This window comes from Myxine glutinosa, chromosome 11 (genome assembly GCF_964187855.1).
Source record: "Myxine glutinosa chromosome 11, kmMyxGlut1.1, whole genome shotgun sequence".
Lineage (NCBI taxonomy): Eukaryota > Metazoa > Chordata > Myxini > Myxiniformes > Myxinidae > Myxine > Myxine glutinosa.
The window spans coordinates 79901970-79916980 of NC_136271.1; the positions used below are offsets into that span (position 1 = coordinate 79901970).

Consider the following 15011-nt stretch of genomic DNA (forward strand, 5'->3'; position numbering starts at 1 on the left):
CACACACACACACAGAGATTACTGGAATTATAGATAGACTAGGACGTGCCCGTACGTGGGTGCCCGTACGTGCGTGCAAAAAAGCATGCGTGCAAACAACAACAACAAAAAAAAACTTTGAAACCACGTGGCAGTAACGACCACAGAACCCCCCCCCCCCTCTATTTACATGAAATGGTTTGGTCCATTCGCAACGACCACAGAACCCCCCCCCCCCCCCCCTCTATTTACATGAAATGGTTTGGTCCAAAGCGAACGGCTTGCGGAGTTTGGTAAAGAAATCGCCATAGCTCGGTAACTACTTCTCCGATTAATATGAAACCTTGAAAAGGCACATCCTCGGGTCCCCAGCAATATACCTGGCAAGTTTCAAGTATATCGGACCGGTAGTTGTCGAGAAACAGCGGTCACAGACAAACACACACACACACACACACACACACACACACACAGACACACACACACACAGAGATTACTGGAATTATAGATAGATTATGCCGTTGTCATCGGACAGATATTGTTATATTAATTTGTGCTTATCATAATTTTCATGAAAAATCTGAATTGGATGACAGAGACTAGAGTCAGGATTGGAGGAAGACGTATCAACAATCTAAGGTATGCTGATGACATCACTCTGTTGGCAGAAAGTAAAGAGGACTTGATGGAATTGCTGCAGACAGTGAAGAAGAAAAGTGAAAAAGCTGGCGTTTATAAAAACATCCCCTAACCTATCCCCCCCCCCCTACCCCCCACAACCCCCTCCCCAGAAAAAAAATTCAAAGTAAGCCCCTCTAACCTCCCCCCCAAAAAAACTTTTTTGAAAGTTAATCTTCCTGTGTTCCAAGATTAAAGTGAGTGAAGAATGTGGAGGATAGATTAATAGACAATTAGCGTTGAAGAGAACAGCAATGTGAGGATTGACAAAGATGTGACAATACAAACCAAGAAGAGGCTGATGAATGCTCTTGTATTTTCAGTTGCAATATATGCGTGTGAGTTGTAGACTGAGACAGGAAGAAGTTTGACAGTTTTTAAATCTGGTGTTCGAGACGAATGTTAAAAATTTATTGGATTGCAAGAAGAACAAACAAATTAGTGCTTGTGTAAATGAGACCACTATGTGAAGCGCCAATGCAAAAACATAAACTATCATACATTGGTTGGACAGTGGACACATCATGCATGCAGAAAGCGAAAGTCTGAAGAAGTCCACCATGCTGGGTCGGGTTGAGGGAAGAAGAGGAAGAGCCAGACCGTGTCTGTGCCTGATGGATGTGGTGAAGGCTGCAACCAAGTCGTCTCTGTCAGAGCTTCGGGAAGCAGTGCAGGATAGGGATATTTGGAGAAATCTGATCATGAATTTTGGAGAAATCTGATCATGAATTTCACCAGAAGTCTGCCACAACTTTACGGAACTGAATAACTAGTTATAATATTTATTTACTTCCGGTAGTTGTGCAGACCAGTGATTCTTGGCCTATACACCGCCCATCTGTGAGTACGTCCAATTTTCTCCAAATTTCCTTCAGGCGAATGTTAAACAATGCTAGCAACTGTTAGGAATGTGGTTGTGCGTCAAATACAGGTGAAATTGGCTGTTAGGTTGTCGACGGTGATATCACACATCACACTTGAAGCAATTGGTGGGATAAATCACATACGAGGCCCCAATATACAAGTTATAAAAATCCATATGCACTTCACATATAATCTGATGGCTAGAAAGATCGGACAGTCAATGGGATACATCATTCATGCATAAAGTCTCATTTAATCATCTTTATTAGCTAAACATCTTTGTGGCCTAGCTATCGGCCTGCGTGGGGGAAACGATAAGCATAGAATACCTTAAGAACATCGGGTTTCCTCCAAATTTATTTCAGTTTAGTGTTAAACAATTCAGGAGCGACTGTTTAAAAAGATAGTCATATGTGGGATGGAATTGGCTGAATACATGGGGGTGGGAGGGAGGGGCAGGGGAGGGGGCAAATGAAGTTGCACAAACCTCTGTCGTGTTACCCACTAAGCCCCTCTGGCAAGTTTCGTTGAGATTAGATAAGGAACGACCGAATGTATCATAGACAGACAAACAGACACTAAATTGCATATTTTAGTACGGTGTAATGTACATTTTTGTGCCATTGCTGGAAGATCGACGCCCGGCAAAATGGGGATACATAGTGAAGCAATGGTCTGTTTCCTGGTTTGTGCCATCGTAACCCAAAGCAAGAGCTTATCACAATACCTTGTAAGTGCAAACGATGCTAAACTGTGCATGAAACCCTCTACTGTGCCAGCATGCTGTTATGTTTCCCTGTAAATTTGCAGTTTCATGACAAGATGGACACTATGTTGGAAAACCTTGAGAGAGTCGCACAAAGGCTACGAGTGCCTCCTCCTATACCTGCCGACTCCGACAAAATTCGTGAGCAGATAGCGGAGACAAAGAGTGCTATGCTGGAACTCCAGAAGCTGCAGCCCACATTCAATAGTCTCAACTCCAGTGGTCTGGAGCTCGTCATGCTGTCGCAGAAAGCACAAAAAGAAGAAATGGCGAAAGGTTTGAACAGAGAATCACCTCTTGCTGAAGTGTCCTGTTTTATTTGTCATTACAGATTCTGAGAATGTTATTTATACAAATCCTTAGCCTTGTGATCGGAGTTTTTTTGTTTTCACTTGACATTGCACTCATTTCATTTCCAGATATTCAGGGCAGATTGAGCAGTATGCAAGGTCTCTGGGGAGAAATTGAGCAGCAAGCTGAAAATCACGAGACCCGTCTGGTGGAGGTCCTGGACCTGGCCGATCGATTTTGGGCTAACTTGGCTGCCGCACTTTCAAGTCTCCAGGAGCAGGAGGGTGACCTGCATTTGGTTGAGATTGTCGGTGTAGACCCCTCGCTCATCAAGCAACAAGAAGAGATGCTCTTGGTACTCCTACACCCAGCTAATCATTTTTAGTGAAATTTGAGGATTGATGTGTGAGTGCAGCCATGGCCCGTGAGGGGAGGAGGGCATTTGGGGGGAGAAAGTCACCATATTTCAGACACACAGCAAAGTGCAGTAGTGAAGGAGCTGGGGCTCCCACGTCGATCGGAAGAATGGACGCGACAAAAAGCTAGAATTCATCCGAGTTGCTTTAATGAAATCAAACACTCAGGCACTCTGAAAACCCGTTTATCGGGCAGCAATATATATCGATTAACCCAGGGGGTTTGCCCAGGCCCGGCGCCAGGGGGCGTGGCCCAGCGTCCTGGCTGCGGCCTGGCAAGTTGAGGGCGAGCCTGCCCGGGCATGCCCGGGCGTCCCGACCGAGGCCTGGCAAGTTGAGCGCGGGCCTGCCCGGGCGTCCTGGACGAGCCCGGCATGGTGATCGCTCCGCGTCCTTGATAGGTGCAAGGCGATTGTGAAAACCCAGCGGCAGCCGCTACACACGTCCCCCCAGAATCGACTTGCACCGGCAGGGTCAATTTGAGGGGGGTCCTGATGACCCGGCCGAAGCGACCCCTGGCGGGTCGTGGGAGGGGGTCCGGTGAGGTGGTGGGCGGTCGAGTGGGGGGCACCGTGGACGGGGGGCGGCCTCGCCGCGGCGGAAGGGCCACCCGTGGTGGGTGGTCGACGTCCACGTGCGCCGGCTTGAGGCGGTCCACTGCAATCCGGTCCGACCTGCCGCCGATGTCGATGACGAACGACTTGTCGTCCCGCCGCAGCACCCGGAAGGGCCCGTCGTACGGCGGCTGGAGTGGCCACCGATGTGCGTCGTGACGCACAAAAACATACTCCGCTGTGCGGAGTGCTGGGGGGACGTAGGACTGGGGGTCACCGTGGTGGGATGTTGGCACGGGGGCAAACCGTCGGGCGGCCTCCTGGAGGTCCGAGCGCTGGTGAGCTGCGGACCAGGGACTGGTAGCGTCGGGCACGAATTCGCCCGGGACGCGTAGCACCTGGCCATAGACAAGCTCGGCGGTGGATGCCTGGAGGTCCTCCTTGGGGGCCGTGCGAAGGCCCAAAAGGACCCACGGCAGCCGGTCGGCCCAACCGCCGTCTTGAAGGCCGGCCATGAGCGCGGCCTTCATGGAGCGGTGGAATCGCTCGCACAACCCGTTTGCTTGGGGGTGGTAGGCCGTAGTACGGTGGAGCTTGACCCCCAGGTTGCGGGCGACCGCGCCCCACAGCTCGGAGGTGAACTGTGGTCCGCGGTCTGACGAGATGTCCGCCGGTGCGCCGAAGCGGGCGACCCAGGTGGCGATGAAAGCCTGCGCCACGTCGGCGGTGGTGGTGGAGATGAGGGGAACGGCCTCCGGCCACCTGGTGGTCCTGTCCACCATGGTGAGCAGGTGTGTGAACCCCCGTGACGGGGGGAGGGGGCCCACCAGATCCACGTTGACGTGGTCGAAACGTCGTTCGGGCACGGTGAAAGGTGCCAGCGGGGCCTGGGTGTGTCGGTGGACCTTGGCCCGTTGGCAGGCCGTGCAGGTGCTGGTCCAATCGCGGACGTCCCGACGAAGGCCGTGCCAGACGAAACGCGCCGACACCAGCTTCTGGGAAGCTTTCCGGCCCGGGTGGGAAAGGCCGTGGAGGGAGGCGAAGATGCGGCGTTGCCAGGTGACGGGCACGATGGGGCGAGGCTGGCCTTGGGAGACGTCGCAGAGCAGGACAGTGTCCGCGCAGGGGATGTCGGCCAGGCGGAGGCCCGTGTCTGCCGCCCGGAGGGCTTGCACCGTGGTGTCGGTGGTTTGGTCCGCCGCCATAAGCGCAAAATCCACGCCCAGGTGGACCGCGTTCGCGCTGGCCCGGGAAAGACAGTCGGCCACGGCGTTGTTTTTGCCGGCGACGTGCCGGATGTCCGTGGTAAACTCCGACACGGCGGAGAGGTGGCGCTGTTGGCGGGCTGACCATGGCTCCGTGACCTTGGCCATGGCGTAAACCAACGGCTTGTGGTCTACGAACGCCGTGAAAGGTCGGCCCTCCAGGAGGTGGCGGAAATGGCGGACGGCCAGGTGTAGACCGAGGAGCTCCCGGTCAAACGTGCTGTATTTGAGCTCGTTCGGCCGGAGCTGCCGGCTGAAAAAAGCGAGTGGCTGCCAAACCCCGTTCACCCATTGCTCATGTACGGCGCCCACCGCGTAGTCGGAGGCATCCGTGGTGAGGGCGATGGGAGCGTTGAGCACCGGGTGAGCGAGCAGTGTTGCGTCGGCGAGGGCCCGCTTTGAGCGTTGGAAGGCCGCATCCATTGCTGCGGACCAGGCGATGTCGTGCTTGGCCGGCTTGCCCCGGAGGGCTTCGTAGAGGGGCCGCATGAGTTGAGCAGCGCGGGGCACGAAGCGGTGATAAAAATTCACCATTCCCAGGAATTCCTGCAGGGCCTTTATGGTGCGGGGACGCGGGAACGTGGTGATGGCCTCGACCTTGGTTGGCAGCGGCACGGCCCCGTTCTTGGTGATGTGGTGGCCCAAAAAATCAACGGCCGTCGTGCCGAAGTGGCATTTGGCCGGGTTGACGATGAGGCCGTGCTCGCTGAGGCGCCCGAACAGTGTTCGGAGGTGGAGGAGGTGCTCGGCCCGGGACGTGCTGGCGACGAGGATGTCGTCCAGGTAAACGAAAAGGAACGGCAGGTCACGCAGCACGCCGTCCATCAAGCGCTGGAACGCCTGAGCCGCGTTCTTGAGACCAAACGGCATCCGCAAGAATTCGAATAAGCCGAACGGCGTGATGACTGCCGTTTTAGGGACGTCGGCCGCCCTGACAGGTACCTGGTGATATCCCCGTATGAGATCAATTTTCGAAAAAATGACCCGTCCCGCCAGACGGGCGGAGAAGTCTTGGATATGCGGGATCGGGTACCTGTCGGGGGTGGTAGCGTCATTGAGACGGCGGTAGTCGCCACACGGGCACCATCCACCCCCCCGGCTTTGGCACGATGTGCAGTGGCGAGGCCCACGCGCTATCGGAGCGCCGCACGATGCCGAGGTGCTCCAACGCGTCGAATTCGGCCTTCGCTACGGCGAGCTTGGCTGGGTCGAGGCGGCGGGCCCTGGCGTAGACCGGCGGGCCCGTGGTTGGTATGTGGTGCTCGATCCCATGCCGTACTGCGACGGCCGAAAACGTCGGCCGCGTGAGGGCCGGGAACTCCGTGAGCAGGCGAGCAAACTCGTTCGCCGCCGGGACGGTGCATGCCAGCTCGGTCGGCGCGGAGCTGCTCAATGTGCATACCAGGGAGCTGAAGGTTTCAGCGTTGATTAAACGACGCCGTTGGACGTCCACCAGCAGTCCGTGTGCGCAGAGGAAGTCGGCGCCTAGCAGAGCCATGGGCACGTTGGCGGTTACAAACGTCCAAGCAAAGCATTGGCCGCCGAAGCAGAGGGTGACGTTGCGCGGGCCGAAGGTGCGGATAGTCGATCCATTGGCCGCAACCAAGGAGGGGCCGCAAACCGCGGATTGCCTGTCCTGGTCAGAGGCGGGTATGACGCTCAGTTGGGCGCCAGTGTCGCACAGGAAGCGCCGTCCGGACGCTTTATCCGTGATGAACAGTAAGTTGCCCGTGTGGCCGGCGCTCATGGCTGGTAATGAACGCCGGCCCGGCCGTTTCCCGGCCTGCCGAAGGTGCACGGGGGTCGGCATGTCCGGGCCTTCTGTCCGAACCTGGCATGATAGTAACACCATGCTTGGTCAGGTGGAGGCCTCGGTCGTCGTGCTGGAGGTGGTCGGCTCGGTAGAGCGGCCGCCAATTGCGTCGGCAGTTCGGCCGTCGACCGTGCCGGGTGCTCGGGCGCCATGGGTGTTGCGTCGGACGGCGGTGGGTCCCATGTCGCCGCTGCGATGCGCTGTCCTGCGGCGGAGATCTTGTCGGCTTCTCTGGCAAGGGCCCGGGGATCTGTGATCGTCGTGCTTGCCAGGGCGAGGCGTACCGGGTTAGGCAGCTGACGGAGGAACAGCTCCCGGAACAGGAATGCCGGAGAGTGCTCGCCGAGCAGTGAAAGCATGTAATCCATTCGCTCGGAAGGGCGCGTGTCGCCGAGCTCAGGCAGTTCGAGCAGGCGCCGTGCGCGTTCCGCCGATGGGAGGGTGAAAGCATCGAGGAGCAGATTCTTAATCGCGCCGTATTTGTCAGCGGCTGGCGGGCTTTCGAGGAGGCTCAGGGCGCGGGCCCCGGTAGCCGACCCGAGCGCAGCTACCACATGGTGGAAGCGGGTGTCGTCGGCCGTGACGCCTCGCAGGGCGAACAGGGACTCCGCCTGCGCGAACCAAACCGCCGCGTGAGCCTCCCAGAAGGTAGGCAGTTTAAGGGCGACTGCCGTGTCCATGTCGATAGGTCACCAATGAAGGAGCTGGGGCTCCCACGTCGATCGGAAGAATGGACGCGACAAAAAGCTAGAATTCATCCGAGTTGCTTTAATGAAATCAAACACTCAGGCACTCTGAAAACCCGTTTATCGGGCAGCAATATATATCGATTAACCCAGGGGGTTTGCCCAGGCCCGGCGCCAGGGGGCGTGGCCCAGCGTCCTGGCTGCGGCCTGGCAAGTTGAGGGCGAGCCTGCCCGGGCATGCCCGGGCGTCCCGACCGAGGCCTGGCAAGTTGAGCGCGGGCCTGCCCGGGCGTCCTGGACGAGCCCGGCATGGTGATCGCTCCGCGTCCTTGGTAGGTGCAAGGCGATTGTGAAAACCCAGCGGCAGCCGCTACAGTAGCATAGTTCTCTGGAATTTATTTGGCACAATTTATAATTGCAGTTTTCTCCATGAACCATACCAGTTCGCTTCTACTGCCCCTCTCCAAACCATGGCCCGTGGCGTAGCCATGGCCCGTGAGGGGAGGAGGGCATTTGGGGGGAGAAAGTCACCATATTTCAGACACACAGCAAAGTTCAGTGGCATAGTTCTCTGGAATTTATTTGGCACAATTTATAATTGCAGTTTTATCCATGAACCATACCAGTTCGCTTCTACTGCCCCTCTCCAAACTTTTGCAGTCAGAATCAATTCCACTTTCAACTCGTTCAGGCTGCAAAATAATGTTGTCAAGACATTCACAACTCCATTGATGATGAATTTCACAGAATCTTAGAAAAACTGAATGTGCAGAATACAATTCGACTTTACAATTGCGTGGCCAAGACAGCCCAGCACAAAAGGGCATCGTGAAAATTATCCCGTGTGGCTCGTGATGCGGAGGCATACGGTGGCATTTCCTTTTTCATGCCGTACATCGATACCATTCTGCGTCAGCAGGAACAAATATTCAGAGGAATTGGTGCAGTTTGCATGATGTTGCTGTTTGTTGTGCGTCATCCATCAGCACCCTTTCCTTTTGTGTCGAGTGCCCATTCATTACGCATCCAGCACCCGTTCATTATAAATCCAGTGCCTGTTTGTCACGCATCAAGCGCCCTTTCATTACCTGTCAAACACACGTTCGACATGCGTTGAGCACACGCTCGACATATGTCGAGTACCCGTTCGTAAAGTATCGAGTGCCCATTTGTAATGCGTCGAGAGCCCATTCGTAACGTGCTGAGCACCTGTTGGTCACTCCACGGTAACTATAATCCTACACAACGTCGGCTATGGGATAAAATTGATTCATTGAATTGACTCTATGTAATCGTTAAGAATACAGTACCTTATTGCATCCCATTTAGGTCTTTACTGACACAACATTTTGGTAATTCCAACCCTTCCCCTCCCCTGAATACAATTCTGGCTGTGTCACTCCATAAATGTCCCACTGAAAGCCATGTTTTTATTGGTTTACTTTTTAAGGCAAAAAGAGAAGATCTGGATTGTTTTCAAGAAGATCTGGAAATGCTGAGGTACCTGGGGTCAAAGCTCATCTCTGCTTGTGGTCAGCCTGACAAGCTAGAGGTGAAGAAAAGCATTGATGAGGTAATTAACAACACCCACCATGAACCCACATTATCTTGTGCAAAGCAATAGTAACAATTTTTAAGAACTTTGAATGCAAGTTGCATTCCCGTGATAAACCATGCAATAGCTTATGACGGCATCTGAGAAACATGGTGCATTTTCTCTGAGTGCTAGTCTTTGCCTCTGGATCTGACAGGTCAATGGGGCCTGGGAGAGACTGAACAAGCTGGTTAAGGGTCGTATGGAAAAGCTGGATGAAGCAATGCAAACAACTCTACAGTACCAGGACTCGTTGCAGGTGAACGACTCGTTTACTTGAGGACATGTTTTCAGTGAGATACTGCGCACTTGTCTTCAGTTTTCAAAAGTTATGCTCAACTGCTGATTGGTGATTGTATGGAGTTGGTGATTATCAATAGCAATACTAACTTTGTCATAATCAATTGTAACATGAGCAATTCTGTCTGACTCTATTACGTAAGTTTTAATGCATTCCTCGTAACTACATTATTTAATTATTGGTGGCGTGTACTTTTCTCAATGGCCAGTTGTAATGATCTGCACATTGTCTCTTCCAGAATACGTTTGACTGGCTTGAGAATAAACTTACGTACTTTGACAACCTGGCTCCTGTAGGGACCGAGTTGGAGATCGTCAAACAGCAAATGGATGATCTGAATGTGAGTTTTTCCTTTCCCACCAGATAGATTGGACATCGTTTGTAATAGACCGAGGTTGCAAGTCAATCGGAAAATTGCGACGATTGGTAATGTGAGAAAATGTTCCTCCTCAAAATGCGTCATCGGGTAATATTTTCCCTAACACTGCCTTCAGAAAGTCAAGGTGGAATCATACCAGCAGCAGATCGAGATGGAGAGGTTGGCCCACCAAGGCGAGGTTATGCTGAGGAAAGTGAAGGAAGAGCAAGTGCGAACAATCATCACCGGTCCTCTCAAAGACCTAAAAGAGCAATGGGAAAGCCTCGATTCAAAGATTCTCAACAGACAGGTAAGAACAACAAGCTGGTGGCAATAACAGGAATTGTTGTCCCATCATCCATCATTCACGGAAGAACGAATCTTGCTGTGAAGGCTGGTGCATGTCTCCTTCAGCAGACCGATAGTACAATGGATGAAATCAACAGAACATTGATCATGGTATGCTCACCACTGTGCGAAGTAAGGAGAAGCTGATGTCCCAGATGTTAACCCTTCGTCGGAGCAAAAGAGCCTTTTCTTGCTCCTACAAAGTGTTAATGTCCGTCAGCTTCTCCTTCCCCATCGCGGTTCGCATACCTCACTCAATGTAATGTTGATTTTCTCCAACCAATTCTTATTTGCTTTGCTTCTATGAAATACCTGGTCATCAACACTATTATAGTCTCCATAATTTTACTTTTGAGAAGTTTGTTTGCTGCAAAGAAGTATTCTGATTGGAAGAGCATCGATGGAGCCATCTTTGTTTTTACTCGACCACCAGGGGTGTGCTGTACCAATTGTTTTTGATATCTGAATTGTCTGCCTGATTGCAGCACAAGCTGGAGACGTCACTATTGGCTCTGGGCCAGTTTCAGCACACGCTAGAGGAGCTGTTCATATGGCTGGATCACACTGAGGGGATACTTGCTAACCAGAAACCTGTGGGCAATGACCCCAAGGCTATTGAGATTGAACTAGCCAAACATCTGGTGAGTGCGTTTTTTTTTTTTATGACTAACACGCTTGTCAAGTCGCGCTTTCTCGGCTCCATGACTTTTAGTGGGCTTGGCATATCTCGTACTTTTTATTACATGGTTATGTGAGATGCCGTAGGATGGTAGACATTTATGGCATAAAAGAGAAACCTCATTGTGGCATGGCAGGTACTGCGGAATGATGTTTTCGCTCACAAGGCGACAGTGGCCACGGTAGAGCAAGCTGGGGCCGAAATCGTCCGCTCCAGTGATGGAGGTGAAGTGGCCACACTGCAAGGCCGGTTGCAGAGTCTGCAGCAGCGTTGGGACTCAGTTATGCTGTGCACAGAGCAGCGGCGCAACGAACTCGACAAGGCCCTGCAGCAGGTGTGTAAGACATTTACCATGGCTGCACCCCTTCCGCCCCCCCCCAGGGGAACACTTCCTTGTTCATGATAAAGGTTGCAAATTTCTGAGCTTGATAATTGCTATGTTCAAGGATAAAAGGCTGCCATGTCTGTGCTGTAAATAAATCCCCGCTGCCTTGCCATCTGTTCTCTGTGAACCCGCCCCGGCCAAATGTAACCGCACTGTGTGCTACAGGTACATATGTCACCATATTAATTTTTTAAATAAGAAAGTTGGATTTCTCATTTCGTATGGTTGATGTTCTTGAGATTGCCAAAATGCGAGTCCACGGACCATGACATACTAAAGGCTATAATTATTTTGCCCCATGAAGGATAGGTAATGTGCTGACAATGGAGTGCTTGGGAGCAGAAGGATATGGGGCAGAGATTATTGAGATTTAGGTAGAATACATCATGGGAAAGTATTGGGAACAGGATTTGAGGAAATAATGGAATTTGATGTAGACTATCTCTCTCTTCAATCTCACTCCTCCCTCTAGGTCTTTAAAACAGCTGTTCACCACCATCTCTTATGATCCAAAACCCAAGATCCAAAACCTTGATCTTTTCTACCCCCGCTAATTCACCACGGATTCACTTTTTAGAAATAGCAACTTCTTTCCTGGAAGTCCTTGCAGTGTCCTTGTGTTTTATACCTCTCCCACCACTCCCCCTTCCCACGCCTCCTCCCCCCCCACCCCCCAAGCCCTCTCCCTCCCACAGATCTCCCGAGGTCCCTGCTCTCAAATGTTGTGTTTGTGTGCTTCCCCTTCTCTCCCCATCTTGTCTACCTCTACCCTTATTATATGTTTTATGTGTCTGTTTGATTTTTTTTTGTGTGATAAATGTTAGCTCTTTCACGAGCCTCGATCCTGTATACAAAAAAAAAAAATACTAGAAGGCAATTTCACAGGTGAGCGATAGTGTTGGAGAGGGGAGTAAATAAGTACTAGGAAGCACTATGGTAGATGTACAAGGAGTGGGGTATGTGACCCTCAGGGTAGGAGTCGTAGAATACAGTCAATTGAACTGGCAATCCTGTAATACACCGTGCGATATATTAAGATTGTGAATTTTATCTTTTATGCCTCAATCAATTGTGGAAGCTATCCTTGAAGGCCTGAAAGGCTCTGTCGATATTGTGCAGATATTCTAATGTTTATAATCGGTAATTGGATATAATGCAATAGTCTATGTAGTTGTAGATCCATGTAATTAATGCCTGGTTGCCACGAATGTCAGTGAGTTGCTAGTTGCGATTTCATAATACTATAGTTTAAAAAGGTGCTCTCCTTCACCATAATAAGCAGGAGTACATTCAGGGTTTGCATGGTAATCTGTGTAAGTTTTAATGTTTGTGATGCGCTGGTGCAGGCCCGAGGCTTCCAGGGTGAGGTTGAAGCTCTCATGCAGTGGCTCACAGATCTTGAGGGTCTACTTAGCGACTCCCAGCCCGTTGGAAGCCTTCCAGAGACCGCCAAAGAGCAGCTCAATGCACACCTGGTAGGCACACTGCAACCCACGCTCAGTCTACCAGCATGACCCTCGTTGACTATGAACAGTGTGTAATAACATTTGTGTTTTCATGCTGGAAACGATTTCAGGAATTGTGGACTCATTTCAATGTTGATTTGCCTTAATAGGTGGGCTGTGCATTTGCATAATTTCCATTGTACTAATTTGATTATTTTGATCGGGCTGGCTTATTGGGGAGAGCATGTCCCATCCAATCAAAACAAGAGCCACACATCCAGCCCCTAGGATGCCCTCTTATTTGTACAGAGTCAAATGCTCATGAGGGTGCTTGTTAGAAAGGGTACAATTGAGAATCCGGTCCAATGTACCATACTCCGTTACAAAACTTTGGTCTTGCTGAAGCAGTTTCTTGGCAAAGGTCATACTTGGTGGTTTGCCATTATCTTTCCAGCAGTGGTTTGGGCAGGAATTTGTATGAGGAAAAGAAATAATTATGAGAGTTCATCGATACCCCGTGCAGTGTTAAGGTTGTATTTATATTTTAATAAAGCAATGATTTTAACCATTGTTTAAAAAAAAATCCGGAAGTTTAGCACTATTGAAGAAGCAGTCTTATACACCTCCCTTATACAATGTAATAAGACTATGACGTTGAATCGCATTTTAGGATATGGAGGCTTTATTGATCACCATAGAATGCAGCGTCAATCGGCATCGTCCTTGCCATGTCAGTGGCCTCTTCTTCACTTGTTAATGCACCCTCTCACATGCCACGCCCATTTCCCAGCGGCTGTGCTTGACTGCTCCTGTTACATACACCACCCTATAGAACATTTCCAAGCACTGGAGGTTCTTGAACTGGAGATTCTTAGAAGTATTAAGACGGCGATTTGTGTTCACAGTGTTCAAGTATATAATTCAAAGGTTTAAAGAGGTTTAAAGGCGTATAAATAAATTTATTCTGGGTTTCACCGCCATTTTACCCAGTGGCTGTTACATCACCCCATCTAACACATTACGTTAGTTATTTGTGCCTGTTGTTTGTGTCCTTTATAATGCCATTAAAAACAGTATATTTCCTGTTTGGAATGATTTTCAATTTTGTTTGACTGCCAGGTAGGCATACAGAGTAAACATATGTTCTCACTCCTCTCTTTGCATGTGCGGTTGTGACGGAATTCAAAGCCAAGAAAATATGGCAAAATTAGACATCGTCTTCCTATTCATATTCCGATTTGTGTTCAAAATATAACATTCGATTTAAATAAGTTGTTCCTCGAGCATAAACTTTGACGATCATAAACTGATCAGACAGACAGACGGACATGAACCAATTGCTCAACCCCGCTTTTCATTTTGCGTGTGCGGGGTAAAAATACAAAATCGTTTTCACTTGGATGTAAGAAGCAATGTCTCAGAATTATCTCAGTTATTCCGTTTTGCTGCCAAAAGAGCTTTCATAACCTGCTGTTTGTGGCCATTGGACAGGAACTGTGCCAGGAATATGAGGCCCAACAAGTCAACTACCGGAGGGCTTTGGAGCACTGCCAGTTGGTCGAGCAAGAGGGGGAAGGAGAGCTTGGCAATCGGGCTGGCATTCAAGAACTGGAGCAGAAGTGGAGAGTGGTGGGGAACAAGCTGGAAGAGCGAAAGGTGTGTCTTTTAACCTGATCTCCATCATTCTAAAGTCAACGTAATCAACAAGAAATGGGGCATTTTCCTGATTTTTTTGTAACATTATTTAAAGGTGTGTAAAATAAATATTTCTGTATATAATTTTTCTGGGATGTACCGTGTTAAAATTACTATTCACTGTTAGTTCGTAGTTTTTGTTACGGTGATGTTTGAGGCTCCCCTTTTCACACGTAGCACCCAATTGTAATGACCATCCCAAGTGGCCTTGAGCACATCAGATGTTAAAATGAGAATGATGAAAGATTAAGACTGGGTACTTATAGTCCTGAATGCTAGTTTAGCTTTTCCAGTTATTCTATTTTTCTCTCTCGTTATTCAGATCAAGCTGGAAGCTGCATTGAAAACCGCCATTGATTTCCATAACTCACTGCAAGATTTGATCAGCTGGCTCACTCAGACGGAGAATGCACTGAATCTCATGTCACCTCCAAGCCTCATACTAGACTCTGTCCTCTTCCAGATTGACGGCCATAAGGTAGTCTTGACGGTAATGCAATTTACAAAGGGATTTGCCTCCTTTACTACTTTACGAAAATGTGTGGTGGGTTGTTCTTGCTGCAGATGCTTGCCAACGAGGTGAATTCCCGGCGTGAGCAAGTGGTGGAACTCGACAAGACAGGGACGCACCTCAAGTACTTCAGCCAAAAGCAGGATGTGGCACTCATCAAGAACCTGCTGCAAAGTGTGCAGACACGCTGGGAATGCATACTGCACGGAACGCTAAACCGTGGCCGGGCACTAGATGACGCCCGCAAACGCGCCAAGCAGGTCATTGCGCCATGAGTTGCACATGCGTGTGGACTTCGTCCACTTGCGATGAACAAAATATTAACACCAGTGATTGCCTTAATTGGTTAGCTTTTATTTACACATTTGTTCCCTTCCCCGGCC

At 50.3% G+C, this 15011-nt stretch overlaps 1 protein-coding gene across 1 annotated transcript in view; it reads left to right on the plus strand.

Annotated features, from left to right (window-relative positions):
* The window catches only part of LOC137411853 (microtubule-actin cross-linking factor 1), a 237442-nt gene that overhangs the window by 186688 nt on the left and 35743 nt on the right, over positions 1-15011 (plus strand). Inside the window, exons 64-75 of the mRNA XM_078786818.1 lie at positions 2332-2563; positions 2707-2933; positions 8763-8885; positions 9064-9165; positions 9446-9547; positions 9702-9875; positions 10399-10554; positions 10729-10926; positions 12324-12452; positions 13914-14078; positions 14440-14595; positions 14682-14888. Of these exons, the coding sequence (XP_078642944.1) occupies positions 2332-2563; positions 2707-2933; positions 8763-8885; positions 9064-9165; positions 9446-9547; positions 9702-9875; positions 10399-10554; positions 10729-10926; positions 12324-12452; positions 13914-14078; positions 14440-14595; positions 14682-14888 (1971 nt within the window). The remainder of the gene's footprint in view (positions 1-2331; positions 2564-2706; positions 2934-8762; positions 8886-9063; positions 9166-9445; positions 9548-9701; positions 9876-10398; positions 10555-10728; positions 10927-12323; positions 12453-13913; positions 14079-14439; positions 14596-14681; positions 14889-15011) is intronic.